A 17029-nucleotide genomic window follows, 5' to 3' on the forward strand; every position below is an offset into this window, starting at 1 on the left:
ATTAGTTTTTAAAATTCAATTATACCCTGCCTAGACCAAACCACAATAGACATTAGATAACAAATAGTCTTCTATCTATAAAATATCTAATAATTACAAGATAAAAAAAACTTTTTATATACAACGTTTTTAAATTTTCTGTTGAATCATATAAACTTGACTTGACTAGCTTAAACGATCAAAATTCGATTGTACTTGATAAAAATAATACTGAAATGTCATTTTGACATGTCATATTGATTTCCATAGTAACGCACTTATATATTAATAATTTAGTTGCTAGGACCCCAGACCCCTAGCAACCAATAATGGTGTTGAAATAACTTTTCATACAAAACAGAATTAACTGAAAATGAATTCAATTCTACTTTAAGATGGCTAAAAGTATTTAAAAAAATGCATTGGCATCGTGTTCTGATATATTCTAAAAGTTTCAAATGTCTAGCTAGTCGAGAAGTTAGTTAAAAATCGATTGCAAGATTTGTACCGGACAAAGAACCACTGGACAAATAAGAATACGAGCTAAGAAAAACGTTGTAATAATAATATACAAAATTTTAGATGTTTTATAGATAGAAGTATATTTTCTATCACACAAGGTGTGTACACCTTTTTTTTTTAGCAGTAGGTATAATTTATCTGAGGTGTTTTCAAATCGACACCTATGTAAAATGCTGTAACTGTATGTTTATGTATGTTCAATATAAAGAATCTCACATTCTCAAATCTTGTGAATTATTCATTCAATAAAAGGAATGGTTTATTAAATTATTAGCAATTGGAAGTATGTTATAACTAAAATTTAAAGTGATTAATCGATACCTTTATTTAAAATACAAAAGCCGATAGCCAAAAATTATCGCAATTTGCATAAGCATTTTCATATGTAAAAAACTATTAGTTAATTCCATTGTAATTAGATAGGATGCCCATGCTTAATTGGTAAAGCACATTGGCACGAATCCAATAAATACAGGTTCATGTCGTGTCGGGTGTCATATTATTTTTGGTAGATGTTTTCAAATTATGTACGTTCAGTATATTTAACTATCACAACTGTCATAATTCAACTATATGACTCATTCAATTATTGTTTGTTGGTATTTAGCTGAGCGTGGAGAAATAAAGTGACGTATGGTCTGCGGAGTTAAGCATTTGTATGAGGTGCCTTACCTTCCCTAACAAAGAAATGTGTCAAACAAAATCTTCCAATCCCGGCAACCCTGTCACAGTAATTTGATAACAACATGAACATCACCGCCGCCCTTCAAGTTAAAGTTGTCGCAATCTAGTAGGTACGTTGTGCTACGTAGCGAACCGTTTTCTGAGACCTAAATAGCATAAAACTCTGAACACAAACAGTATAAATGCCATGAGCAATATTTCAAGCCATATCGAATTATTCTTAATATCTAGCTGATTCAACAAGATGTCAGGTCTTGAGAAAAAGCAGTACACATCCTCGCAGTCCAATGGCGGTCTTCCAAATCCGAACACCGTTAACGCCATGGCGACAACTCCGCAACGGATGAAGGAAGTTCTCATGAAAATGCGCATCACCAATGGAATGCTTTTTGCAAAATCAAAACCGTAGATTGCTAACCCAAGGAATGGAGCAATGGCCAATGGTCCCATAGCACAGCCATTCTGAAAACAATAAAATAATTAAACTATAGATACTAGAGAATATGTAAATTATGCATCGACCACTTCTACCGAAGCACAAAAATTCGGTGGGGTATATTCTCTATGATCACTATTGCAGACAGTGCTTACATTACTTCTATTGTATCGGGTTATCTCACTCAGCCCTCGTCCTGCAATTCTTGTCACTCAATCGAACAATCAAACCTAATTTACTATGTAATAATAATATAAAGAGAGTGGCTATTTATTGTTCAGCAAAATGAAGCCGTGTTTCTTGCATATAACGCACGGTAGAATCTCAATTTTATTATGTTGCTTCTCAGTACGACTACCAAATTTAAACACAACATAGCTAAGCATATTTTATACTAAATTAACTGAAAACAATTAGCACTGATTTTGTATTTAACACAATGCACGCATGCTCGCAGTTTCAAATGAATGTGACCATTCAAATCAATATTTATGGCGACGTGTACAAAAAAATTTAATTCAAACGTAGAAATTCTATCTTACTCTAACGCAGGGGTGGCCACACTTTTTTTCTTGGATCGACTAGTTGAAAAAAATATTTATTGCGATCGACTGATATCACTTTTGATGATGTAATTATATCATGCGAGAACAATAAAAACCAATTTTTTAGAAAACAGATATTTTATGGATATAAAAAATAACGATACAGAAACATCGAATTAACGACAATGATATACTTAAGTAATATTGTTATGTCTTTCACTTCTAATAAATTTAAGTAGGTACACATTAACTGTAATTTCGACATAGTTACACAATTTACCTGTATATCGAATAATTTAGAAATTTTGTAGTAGCTAAGTGACATGCAACCCTTCGCCAGGAAACATACTTAAAATAAATTCTATGCAATATGAATTATCATTTAATTACATCAAATTTACACCCACGGTGGCCGCGCGGCATAAGCGTTGGACTATCATGCCGTGGGTCCCAGGTTCGAATCCTGGGTCTGGCAAGTACACATATTGTTTTTCAATATGTGTGTGAGTCAGGGTATGGACCTTATAGGTTGAGCAAGTGGCTGACATCCATTTCTCGTAAAAAAAAATCTGTTAATACAAAACCTCTACTCTGTGGAGGCCCATATGATCCTATTAGGATCGGACATGGTCGAAAGAAAAAGAAAGACATCAATAATCATATCACATCAAATTGCATCGCACAGTCGTGTATTTTAAAATTTAAATATCCCTTGAGGAAAATAGCGCCGCAGGCGACTTTTTTACTATTCGAGCAAATTTGTGGTTTGTGCTTTTCATACTTAACTGGTCGACCCGCTACGCCGGGTTCCCCTCAGGCTAGAGCCCTGTCAGACCCCTTGTGGGAGCCATGCCTGCTGGTGTATAATGCAATGATAACTGATAAAAGTGGGTAAGTACTGTTTCCTCATTTTTACAAAAAGTAATAAACGCAACATGATTCCCAACCATAGCAGGAGCTCCATCAGTCGTTACCGATACTTGTTTATTAATAGGAAATCGAGTACGATTAATATAAGTACAACTTAAATGAATCAAATATATCTTCTCTTTTGGATTGTTCCTCCATTGGTAAAACTGTTAATAATTCTTCTGAAGCAAACATGTCTTTAAAAACCAATCGAATAAAAACGTATAGTTGTGCAATATCTGTGTAATCTACCGACTCGTCAAATTGCAAGGATAGGAATTTACATTTATTTTATTAATGTTTTTCTGTAGAATTTCATCCAAGTTCTCATCACTTGAGTTCTTCGCATGTGTGTATTTCTTGATAATGATATGTAAGAGAAGCGATAAGAACTAACAGATTTTAAGAGCTTGAACGTCGAGTAGTTTTGTCTCATTTGAAAAAGAAATAGTACAATATATTATTATATCCACGATCGACGCACTGGCCATCCCTGCTCTAACGCAAGTTACGGAGATATAACCGTGCTGAATGCTTTCTCACTCGGGCTTATGGTTCATTTTTATTCAGGCCTTGCTTTGGTACATTCATGAGTAATGGTGTAAACCAGTGTTTCCCAATAAATAAGCTCTGACTGGCTTAGCGGATTGAAAGTATTTCAGGGTAAGGTAAACTTAAAAAGAAAGATAGAGCAATAAAATATTGTCACTGTTTAATTACGTAAAGGAAAAAAATAATTTGAATACTTTCCAACACGTCATTTTTTTTTTCATATGTACATGAATTTGACGAATAAATTTGCAGCAATATTGAAAATCATTTTTGCTTTATTTATGTCTCTTAATCAGTATTTTTCACCATACTAGAATTTTATTATTCGCGAGTGGATAATCACTGGACAAATATTTATAACCACATTAAATGTATTTATTCTATTGTACTTTCACAAAACCTTGGATTTTTGTTTTAATTTTTTAAGCAGTACATTTTATGAGTAAAAATATTAATTACAATATAGTCACTTACGGTAACACTGAAATGTGATCCTATAGACAGACCGAGTCCTTCAGCGCACAGGGAGATCATATTTCCAACCAGACAAAATACTGAGAATCTTACAACCTCTGCCGGCAGTCCCCACATATAGTAAACAATACTACAGAATACTACGTTAAGTAAAATCTGCAGAGGTAATTTGGATACGGTGAGGGCTGCATAATATGGTACCAGGCCATACCATCTGTTAAAGTATTCTTTCTTAACCAGTTTTACTTCCATAGGAACTAGAAAAAAATGGTAATATATATATGGATTAGAATTAAAATTATGTAGGTATAGCGTTCAAAGAACATAGAGTATAGACTAATAAATTGAGATGTCTATTTCCATAAACAAGAACTTCACATATGGTTAAAATCCAGCAAAATTATATTTGCATATTCTATATACAATTTCACATGATATGCAAAGATTTAAAACCAGCCAAAATCATATGAAAAACATTTTATTGTTGTGGAAAGCTACCGGTAGTACAAAATGTCATCATTATCTCAATTATTTTGAATCATAGTGGACTTAGCATATAGGAACTATATGATTCAATTGCTGGTTCTGATATGGAATATGAGCCGTGCTTGTAAGAGGTATTAAGAAATTTCTTTATGCTTTACAGCACCTGTAAATGTGCACGGATTTACTGGCACCAATAGTGTGTAAATTAAACTATCGCGATAATAACTGTCTCGCTAATCTCATTCTTCAGGCGTAAGTGAGACGCATTGTTGTCTTTGTATGGTACTATTTAATAGGTTATGAAAATTTGTAAAAATCAAAATACTCAGTGTAGTTAGTATTTTTTCCGGCAGGCTTGCCACTATTGTTCTACTCTGCAGGCGCAGATATCGCACAAGTTCTAACTATCGCGAGAAAATTCAGAAGCCGCTGAGCTTTTTTAATCCATGCATGTAATCTTGCAACTTGTACGATAATACGTGTTTACATGTACATTTTATTGTTATGTTCGTGATAATAAGTACTGTCAGCAATTAATCCATACATATCCGACTGTGTTTAGGAAAAAGGGCGTAACCCTCGATTTTTCGAGAAGTGCTTTTATTAGATATTAGCAATGTATACAACTAAATACACGTTCTATAAAAAGGAAGTAAGACACAAATGCCGAATTATTATATAAATTCAGGTTTTAAATGAGATTAATTAATTTTTAATTTATAAAAAAAGCATTTATCCTCAATTTTAATGATTTTTCTGTAATAACTTCTTTAATTATTATTAGATCGAAAATATATTACACCAAATCATCAATCATCATGCACCCAATGTCTGTGGCTGTTTTAAAAAAAATATTAAACTAAAATCACTTAAAAAACGTTTTTTGCCGGAGTTTTGCAGGAGTAAAATTTGTTCTCTGAGGGTTAAGCCCTTTTTCTTAAACACAATCGAGTGTAAACATGCTAGTATGCTGTTGTCAAAATTGGGTATACAAAATTATATTTGAATTTGTAAATAAATGGTCAGATATTGTTTGTTGACTTACACAGTAATACCGGTACCATAATTTGCGTGTAGGCAAAGAATATTGTGATTCCAATGCAAAACTTTAGATGGTTAAACATCTGTCTACCATCATTTGCTGTTCCATAAAAACATAGTCCAATGAGCACTCCACATACAAGGTGATGTAAAGTTTGTATCCATATACCTAAAACATATTTTACAATTTTATTTTTTTCTATTGTTGGTCTTCAATACATACATAAATACAAATAATATTATTAATTATTTTCATTGATAATAATTCTTGATGGATCGTTAACATGAATGTGAAAGGAGTCTTGCATATCTCGAGGCGTCTAATTCCAAAAAGCGATAAGTCCACATTTGGTCAAAATCGAGAAAAAAATACGTACGTATTCTTTGTATAATTTTACACAATATGTATTGATCTATAAATTCCAAAACGCGACATAACCCTACGAAAAAAATATTTTAAGTCTCGATTTATTACAAAAAGCGCCAAGTCCGTGTTTCATAATATTTAAAGCTTGGTTGATTTCGCGAGTGTTTTAGTCAACCTATAAGGGAACATTCAATATTGAAAAGGGCATCTCCCATTCTGTAGCATCTGGTAAACTCATGACAGTGCCACGGAAATATGTGCCTTATGCGGAAGAAATCAAAAAGTGAGGTACAAGTAGCGCTACATCCAATTTTATTTTGCCTATATTTATTACATTTAAGAGTTTATCGGCTGAAACAAATTGCCATTTGGTGCTAATTTCGACATATTTCGACATAGAATACAACGGAAAAAATAATCTCACGTTAAAGCAAATAATTGAAGCTTGAAACATAAAAACGTTGTTTCCCGAAAATATTGAATTGTGGACTTGTCGCTTTTTGTAATTAGACATCAATTAAGTTTCAAATTCAAATTAAAATTAAAAATGCATTATCCTACCATTTCTATCACATCTTATTGAAACTGACTTAAGTAGTCGGAACGGTGAAAGTCTGGCATTGCGACCACGAACAAAATCACTTTGGCACGGTGTTATTGTCATTTGAAAGCAACGATACCAACTCCTAAATGAGTCACCTATACTGCTAAAAGAATATAACACCATTTAATCTATGTTTATTTTGTATTATTGTAGATATTCTTTTATACATGTGGTATTCTTTTTGTTCGACGGAGGATAGGTATTGCAGATGAGATATGGTAGTAGTTGTTCGTCATGATGGAGGAGGCGAGAGTTTATTTACTATTTCAAATAACTACAATGGTATATTCGATGCATTATAAGAAATATGACGGTAGTTCGGTGCGTTGTGTCTTTGACGGATACTTGTAATCGAGTGAGATGTCCAATCGATTCTGACCCGCTATTTATTCATATTTACACTATGAAATAATATTTTGAAATATCATTAATTCGTAATGTTATGAAATTGCAGATCCGCTATCTCATAGTATTACAAAATCATATTATATATAGGTACTGACTGATTGTACATGAAAAATGAATATTTAATAAATAATATTATAATTATTGAGATCTGGGTTACAGGAATTCGATGACAGCCACGTTATTAAAGTTGTAATCATAAAAAAGGTCCAAATGACCACCAAAATATGTAACTAAAGAATAGTCTTTCAGAAAATAATCAGTCGTATTAAACAGTTGGCAGAGTACATAATATATTGGGACAAACAACTCAATCCGTGTCAGCATATTGATCGGCGATATTAAACATCCATTTTCCGTAGTGTCCAATTATGGTAAACTCAGTAAATAGCTTGCTGCAGTTACTATTTCCGCAATATCTATTTTTCCACAAAGTCAGCTATATCCGATGACGCAAACTCCATTTATAGTTGCTGACTCAATTATAATAATTATTTCCTAAATATTCCTTTCATAACATTATTTTGATTGTGAGTACGTCAATAAATAGCGGATCATAATTCATTGGAATGTCACTCAAATATCCCGGCCTGTTAGAATCTCACTCCCTATATCGCTCCGCACAACATCTCATTCTACTGAGATTCGGACCTCGGAACAGTATCATAAGTATTGTAACATAACTACTGTAACATACTCTTGTACCAACTGTTTACGCTGCAAATAAAACTCGCTCCTCAATCCAAAGGCGCAACCACCAAAATCTCGACCTCTTCATACACCACACCATGACTCCTACACATATTATTATCCTAATGTGCTTAGACAGTGGTGATTATGTTATACCTAAAGATAACTCATTGATTTTATACCTATTTTGTTTCTTCCGAGCTGTATCATCATCCGCAATAGCAAAAATTTAAATTGCGTGAATCCTGAAGTTGCATACTCTATATCGGAATCCGTGGAGAGTCGTCTCATTTTCATCCAAGCCATTGTAGAACTAATATTAGATATTTGAGATAACGTTGACAAGTTAGAGCCTCGTCTTTGGAATTGCACGTTGTCGAGTTGATTATGACCGTTACATTCCTTAACTATTTTTTCTCTTTCCTTTATCGGTTTGGCCTCTGTTATTTCATCGGAGCCTTTTGTGACTTGATACAATTTACCGTTCTGCATAACGTCTGATAGTTTTGTAATGTTTTCAACATCTTCTGTGGCCTCTATAACTGTAAAAATAAAAACAAAATAAACATAATGAATATGTATTTTTTGTGTAGAGACCGCCAAGTTTAAAGTGAGGCTCCGCTGCATAGCTGTCGTGTTGCCGGAGAGCCTCACGTTAAACTTGTCGGTCTCTAGTGGTTTATGTATTAAATTAAATAAATCAATAATAATTGAGATACCGTAATTTAACAGTGCAATGAAATCATAATTAAATTCATAATCGTATTATGTGAGAATGTAATACACAGTGGCGAAGGGTGGAGGTAGGCTGTTAAGATCCCCTATAAATAGTGCACATTAAACTTTGTTAGTCATACGTATTCGTTTTTATTGAAATAAGAGTACAATTTACAGATGGTATTGGTAAGTTTTTATAAATCAATTAAACCCTGCCTAACCGAACCATAATAGTTTTGGTATATTTTGGGCGATATGAAAAAATTGTGCACACTTTTTAATTCATACTAATTATTTGTTTTCGTTGGATTAAAAATACATATTACACATGTTGTTGCTTCATTTTTTTAAATTCATTAAGCCCTGCCTGAACAAAACTATAATAGATAAAAATATTATTCCATCTATGAAATATTCAAAGTTATATATGATTTAATTGCATAATTTTAGATCTTTTATAGATGAACGAGTATTTCTTGACTATTATCTATTATGGCTTGGTTTTTGCAAGGTTTAATTAAATTTTAAAAACTAACCAACACCATCTGTAAATTGAAGTCTTAAAACAAATACGTATGACCAACAAAGTTTAGTGTGCACTATTTATGGCGGATCTTAACAGCCTACCTCCACCCTTCGCCAGTGGTAATACATAAATGTAATGAAATCACTGTGCTAAAAATAAATTTTTACTTATTATACATGTGTAACCAGCTGTGGCGAGGGGTGGAGGTAGGCTGTTAAGATCCCACACAAATAGTGCACAGTAAACATTGTCAGTCATACTTATTTGTTTTCACTGAACCAAGAATACAATTTGTAGATGGTGCTGGTTAGTTTGTTACCAAACGCTGTGGGCAATCCAACAAAAATCGAGCACACTTTTTCAGTCATCCTTGTTTGTTTTCGTTGAATTAATAATAGATATTACAGATGGTGTTAGTTTTTTTAAATTCATTAAGCTCTGCCTAAACCAAACCATAATAGATAAAAATATTCTTCCATCTATAAAATATTTATTGACTAAATCCACTATGGCATGGATTAGGCAGGGTTTATCTGAATTTAAAACATTGAAATTGAAAACAAAAATAATGAACATACATATTTTTCAAAAAACTTCTGAGAAAATGTATTATAACTAATAGAAAAAATCTTTTTGAAAAAAGTAAGACACTGCAGGAATCGAATCTGCATTTCTCGGGTATCGCGCCCATGTACATAGCCCACTATGCTAAAGGAGTCATACTTAATTGCGATAAATTTTAACTATTGGCTTTTTAATATTTACTGAAGCGCTTTCCAAATTGAGGAACTGTTTTCAATATTATCTATGTTCAATAATTGGAATGTTACATTCTTAAATCTTGTGAATTATTCGTTGAATAAAAAAATAGTTAATTAGAAAACAAATACATTTGACTGACAAAGTTTAGTGTGTACTATTTATGTAGGATCACAACAGCCTACCTCCACCCTTTGCCACTGGTTGACTGCATATTACATGTCTTTTTTTGTACTATTTTCTGCAGACTTATCTAAATCCTCACAGTACTATTGGGATTCTGATCTGTTACAATTATTAATACTATATAATGGACATTTGTATTTCTACATTGTCTTTATTCTATTTAATATTTAATCCAGGATAAAGACGAGCCGGAGATGTAAGCAGGCGTGAAACGGCAATAGGGAGACTACGAACGGTGAAGAGCAACCCTCGCAGCTTATTGTTTTTACCTTACTGTTTTTTTTGTCAGATCTAACCTTTGTGACAGGATGAAGGTTGTATTAAAAGATTTTTTTTTATTAGTAATTGATGTTAGCCACTTGCTCAACCTATTAGGACCATACTCTAGTTCAAAACACAGATTGAAAAATAATATATTAATTTTGCCAGATCCGGCATTTGAACCTGGAACCCTCTACATTATAAGCCGAAGTGGTAACCACTCGGCCATCGTTGTATTTAGATCCCACAAAACCATGATTTATAAAGATTTTTTCAAATGTATTTAATTTTCTTTTAATACAATCAATTTTTTTTTTTTTCTTAACATACCAAAATCTGCAGGATTGTGGTGTCTTGGGCATGGCAGTCCAACTGAAGATAGAAATGGTACTAATGCTGATGGTCCTCCTTGGTATATACACATTCCTTGTGCTAACACGTATACCTAAAATTGTATATATTATACATGGATTTAATAATAGCCTTTCAAAATATTTTAACCGGAGCAACAAAACGAGCCTTATTTTCATAATTTTGAGAATCAGAACAGGAGATTTATAAAATGTTCTGTCTTTCGACTATCAAAATTCAAACCCCAAGCAGGGTACAAAATGAAATATGTTCAGGAAAACCAAAAAACATGTTTTTATGAATCCCATACCCATAATCATCATAAAACAATGTTTGTACTGTTTTTTGACCTATACTAATTATCAATATGATATCAAATAAAGCGCTCGAAATGGAAAAGTTTACGAACCGGAGCGCTCGACAATTTTCTTTTTTCTAAAGATATTTACATAGCTATCAAATTTTATGTGTATTTTATAAAAATAAATGTGTTAGATTTTCTATTACAAATTTAATGTCCTCCCTAGTTCAGACGGTCAAAATAATTTTTTCACGGAGAGATAATTTCACCGATTTCACGAACCGAAACGGCACTCCGGTCATTTTGAGCCTGATCAAATATACGAGAATTAATGGATGCCCAAATTGAAAATAATATGTACATATTATATTTGATTCGAAACCTTGATAGAATAATTTTAATTTTAATAATTTTAAATAGGTAATACATTTAGTACATAGATGTCATTAGTAGTATTATTTAATTCAAGAAATAATTTACAAGGAACTGTAATAATAAGAAATTAAAAGCATTTTTGAGCTAAATTAACTTAAGACTTATCAATAGAAATATACTATATTTAATATAATATACTAGTATTTATTATATTGCAGTGTGAAAACAATGTGCATGTACTGTACGACAACATTATTTAGGCAACAACAGGAAGTCGCTCTTATCGCGTATAGAATATTTCACAGTGTTGTCATTTTTTGAGAAAACATATCCCGCGAAATTAGGTTTTAAGTTTATATCAATTCTATTCTCAGTAAGTTTATAAGTACATTAATTTATAAGTCTAATTATTGTTCAATAAATATCAATAGAATTTTTTTTTCAAATAATTTCACCTCTTAATTATTACTATTATATTAAGTTAATTAATACAGCGTAATTATTGAATTTGGAAGGAAATGTATCATTGAACCCACATTAACTGATAATATTGCTGCAGGTATTTATTAATTAAATAACTAGAACACAAATTATGAGTAAAAAAGTAGAAGTGAAAGATATAACATATTCAATATTATATTGATGACCCAATCACATGTTTTATAATTTACAAATGATGTCTTTATATCGTATTTTTAGTAAAATTGTTGTAGAAACACATACTGTGAAAATAATTTTCTATAAATTAAATTATATCCACCTTACATAAATTTTAAAACAATATGTACTTACTTATCGGTTTAAAAATTTAGAAAATAATTAGGAAAAAATAGGATAATTCATTAACTAACTAATGATATTTTATACTTAATTATTGTACGTCTAAAAATATTAATAAAATAGATTACGATACACATAACTTTATAATATACAAACATAATTTCCAGTATTTGGGGAAATATTTCTAGTATTACAACACTGAATTTTGACATACCTGACATGACAGGAACCCGTAAAATGGGCTTGTTGAAAGTATTGTATAATCTCGCCTTTTAAATACGACTCTTTTTCTTCTTCGCAATAAATCAAAAGTTTACTGATAATAATTCGAATACCATTTCGTATTGTTTTAGACATCTTTTGAACATAAAAAGCTTCAAATTACGTAAATTGATAGATGCGTCCAATACGAAGTGTCAAAAATGTAATGAAAAATTTGGAGGCGTTCCTAATTTGAAACCGGAAATTCGATTAGCTGTACGTAGTTCACAGATTTGCCACGTAGCCAAGATGAAGTTGCCGGACAATAGTTGTCAATATTATACTGCATGAAACAAAAAGTCTACACCGAATAACAGTGTGGCCGCAACCCAAAATTATAACCCAGCAACTGTTCCTACTTGGTTTTGAAATTGTTTTTATTGGATACCGTATAATACATTTATAACCAGTGGCAAGGTGTAGTTATTAGGTTTCGGAATGTTGAATATCTCGAATATGAAGTAATTTTTAGATAATACAGACATGTGTACTAAGATTGCGTATGTGAAAATACAATCAAACACATTTTTGAAAAAAATGTGCCGTACTATGTTTTAAATTTAGATATCCGCTCTTTAACCTTTTCTATGCTTCACGATATTACTATGGCAAAAGATAGGCTGCAGGTTTTTAACGGCACACGTTAAATGTAAAGCGAAGCTCTTACTACAATGGCTGTAATACCGATAATTTGTGGCTTAGTATTTCATAATTATTCAACCAAATGTCACTGCGTGTTTTATTTTTTAGATTATGCACATCAATCGACAGTGGCTAGTAATTATTTGAGTCTAAAGTCGAGCGAGATAACTCGCGAAATTTCTATGTGCGGCCTGTCGATCACGGCCTCATAAGGCGAGATAATTCGCTGAAGAAATAGAACCGGTTAAAATGTATTTTTAAGGAGCAGTGCAGTAGGTATTAGAGACATCTAGTGACATGCAATTCAATATAATACAAATGTAAATCTGCTTTGTAAAATAAAGAAAACCATAAACTAGCTTGTATCAGAGTAGTGCCAACAGATGGGGTATTTTTTATTTTTTTTAGAAGATTTTAATTGGATACCAACCAAACAAAATTAATAATAACCTAAATATATTATGGCAGTGTTAAATTACATTCTTTAAAGTTATATTTCTTTGATTCCGATTAAAATTATGTAGGCTAAACATTATTATTTCACAGATTTTTTTGGTATCAAAATTGTGGTTCTCAGATTTAAAAAAATGTCTTCCAGTGTCTAAATATGAAGACTGTAGGAAGAATATAAAGTAAGTTCCTACAAAAATAATTTTATTGGGTTTACCTGATCAAACTGTTCAAATATAAATGCTGAAGGTTGGTGAATCGTACATATGACGGTCCGGCCCTGTCTTGCCAGACTGCGCAGTAGTCTGACACAGTTGGCTGATGTCACTTGATCCAGCCCACTGGTGGGCTCATCCAAGAAGAAAATTGGCGGGTTATTCACCAATTCCAAAGCAATTGATAATCTGTAATTATATTTATAACTAAGTAAACGCAATAAATCTGACTTGATACCATCAACAGATAAAATAACGTATATCGAGTTTTAAAAATGTATGTCTCCTAAAATTGAGAAAAAATCATTGACATCTTCATATATTTGCTGATAACAGGTAGGGGGGGGATTTGGGTCCGGGTCCCCTCTATCTGCGGCTTTATCCGACTGACTTTCTTTTAGGTATGCTTACATACTGTAATCTAAACGCTAGAAGATAATATTTATATTTGAGTAAACTATATTTTTCTATTTTGAACCCTGCGCTCGACGATAATATGTTTGAGATGCATTCTGCAGTTTTTTGGACATATTGTTCAAGGCAGACCGCAAGAGACTGGTGGTTTTCGATTGCCTGCAGGGAAGACGACGCAGATTAAGGGTTTCGGCGGACTGCAGTGACCAAGTGAAGGAGTTTACTGGGGGCAACCTTCACTCTGCCCTAAGAGAAGCAGAAGATCGAGATGGATGGAAAGTCTTGGTCGCTCAGAATATGACAGAATTTAAAGGTGGTCACGATCCTTAATAATGAGGGAATGACCAATAAGAGATGTGACTTATACCATTCTAAATGTTTTACACATAAAATAACGTGGGTGTTGACATAGGTACATCACCTTTTTTTCTGTCCTCCTGACAAATGTTCAGTTCTGGTGTGCTCGTGGTCAGCCAGGCTGAGATTCTTGAGAATGGTCTCCACGGTGTCACGCCGCCTCCTCGAGTTAGATCCGGCAGGCATCTTGAGGGCCGCTGCGAGTGCCATGAGTTCTCCAACTGTCAGCAATGGCTGAAGAAGATCATTTTGCGTGATGTAACAAGATCTTTTGTGGAACTCATTTCTGTCTCTGGGTCTTCCTTCCGCTAATAATTCACCGGTCATACCATGGGATCTGGAAATTAATATTCAAATCTGAATTTTATTATGTTTATAATATCCTAAGATGTATTCACATACGACCATGGCTGATCATTGGCCCTTTGCACCCCGGTAATCTTAAACTAAATACCCCAGGTCATAGTCCTATAATCTTAAAGTACAGACCAACTAAAGAACAGCAATCATCATAAATAATTATGGACCTATACAGAGAATAAGTTAACAACAACAACACAATCCCCACCATACCAACCACGACGATGCTCGGTTTCAATCGAGCGTATCACGAGGCCCTGCGTTTGGTGTGTTTTTTTTATGCCTGGGCATGTTTCAGGAGTAGTTACCCAAGACTGAGGTTGCCACTCTCTCAAGTGAGTAAATTGACTTATTTAATAAAACATGCGCATGAAAGAGAGGTGCATCGAGAACTAACAAAAAAAATAAACATACAAATACTGCTAATTAAAAACTGGCGACCAGATCGGATGGCGTGATAGGCGCAACAGCTGGTTCAGCATCGACTTGAGTATCTCTTCCCTTTCCATACACATTTCAGGACATTCCCAGAAGATGCATCCTACATTTCTCTCAAGCAATGAGTGACACTTGTACATGGCCCCTACAAAGGGAGGGCTGACAGGGCCCTAGCCTTGGAGCCCTGACATAGGAGGGGCTCGGTGTAACGGGTTGACCGGCTAAGTGAGATAAAAACAAATCACAAATTTGCTCTAATAGTTTTAAAAAATTCGCCTGTGGAAAATTTAAAAATGGTTACCTAAATATGATTTGTGCAATGTAATTTAATATGGTATAATGATTGATATACTTAAATGATAATTCACGTGTAGAATTTGGGAATCACTATTGTAGAACATCAGACTGCCTTTAACCATGGCAATAAATAGGCAGGCCCGTCAAAGATCCTGGCCTGGGGGCCCGCTTCAGCATGTGGGGGCCATACACTTGTATATAATTATTTTACATTGAATGCATACATTACTTACCTATCATTCTCTTTATATGTCTTTATTGAGTTTATTAATTGATTAATTAAACCAAAAACTCCCCAAAAAATCCCTGTATTCCATGTCATAATATGGACACTACTTCTGACGTTATTAATGTAGGTATACAGTTTAAGGGGCGGCTGAAGAGCTCCGTATTCAAATATAATTTAGTATGAAATCGACCTCGGCGTCGTACGCACGTTACTTTAAATCGATCTTTTGGCAAAAATCACTAATCATCGGAGATTTTATTTAAAAAAAAAACATTATTATTAGTATTATTACTATTGTCGACCTTCTACATTATTATTATGATTATAATTGTGGACAATCTTACATTATTATTTGATAAACACCACCTGCACGTGTCCGCTGATCAGAAAACAGGGCTGTCAAAATAATATAATATTTGTAAAATGTTAATTTCATCATAGTTTTTAATCAAACCTGTGCAAGTACATACTGATAACTTGGGTGGATATCGTGGCAAACATACTATTGATATATCTACGGGTATATTATTATTATAACCCAATTCAAATTGAACATAGGTTGATACTCAAATACTATTATAGTATCTTTATGATTTCGAGAAAATAATACGATGGAATATATTATATAATCCATTTTGGTTGCCAGTTTTTACTGCGATGAATCACTGTGTTCCTTACTGTCTTTTTTTATTCGTAGGTTTGTTTACTATGTACACCGAGAAATTTCCATTAATAATATCGGAAATGAGTTGGAATATAATGCAACCAAAACTGGAAAAATTCTATTATGGGTGTTTACTTTTTGAATTAGTTGACCCCAGAAAAACAGGTACATGCCACTACGTGAACCACAGTGGATATTATGCCGGGTCCAAATTGGCAACATGTTGCCGGCAACCTCGTTAAATTTTACGATAAGTATGATAATTATCGTAAAAATTTTTAAGCCATTATGATAATTATCGTAAAATTTATCGAGGTTGTCGCGCGACATTGTTTTGCGCCAGTGTGGACCCGGCATAAGATGCACAAAACTTAAATAAAATATATTATAAATTAAATTTAAAAAGTACAATATAATTAATTGCGTCGGCAGCCCTGTCAGACACTTTTTCTAGCGACAGTCATTTTTTATAGTCATTTTTTATATGCCCGCCAGTCCGATGGATTAATAAAAAAATAATGTGTCTAGTGACTGTATGTTAATAATTATTTTTAGGCACTCTTAATATAATATATAATTTCGCCCATTTGCTTTACCTACCACTTGTTTCACTAGTATAAAAGTGAAGTTGCGCAGGCAATAAAAAGTCACTTTCTTTTTATAGGCAGACAGTAAATTCTACGTTTTAAAAAATATGCATTAGAATTAAACAATACCTATTATTTTTAATATGTAGGTCCTAAACATTACAA

At 33.0% G+C, this 17029-nt stretch overlaps 1 protein-coding gene across 7 annotated transcripts in view; it reads right to left on the bottom strand.

Moving 5' to 3' along the window:
• Nucleotides 1-138: 138 nt before the first annotated feature.
• Nucleotides 139-17029, bottom strand: part of LOC147063196 (ATP-binding cassette subfamily G member 4) — an 87678-nt gene continuing 70787 nt past the window's right edge. For all 7 annotated transcript variants that reach the window (XM_085959459.1, XM_085959462.1, XM_085959458.1 and 4 more), the window contains exons 5-11: nt 14354-14626; nt 13521-13707; nt 10474-10588; nt 7877-8236; nt 5633-5797; nt 4102-4358; nt 139-1647 (exon numbers count right to left, since the gene is read on the bottom strand). In XM_085959459.1, coding sequence (XP_085815585.1) covers nt 1306-1647; nt 4102-4358; nt 5633-5797; nt 7877-8236; nt 10474-10588; nt 13521-13707; nt 14354-14626 — 1699 coding nt within the window. In that variant the 3' untranslated portion in view covers nt 139-1305. The remainder of the gene's footprint in view (nt 1648-4101; nt 4359-5632; nt 5798-7876; nt 8237-10473; nt 10589-13520; nt 13708-14353; nt 14627-17029) is intronic.

The sequence above is a fragment of the Rhyacophila brunnea genome, unplaced genomic scaffold (genome assembly GCF_057557595.1).
Source record: "Rhyacophila brunnea isolate RB1 unplaced genomic scaffold, BYU_Rbru_1.0 scaffold_9, whole genome shotgun sequence".
Taxonomy (NCBI): domain Eukaryota; kingdom Metazoa; phylum Arthropoda; class Insecta; order Trichoptera; family Rhyacophilidae; genus Rhyacophila; species Rhyacophila brunnea.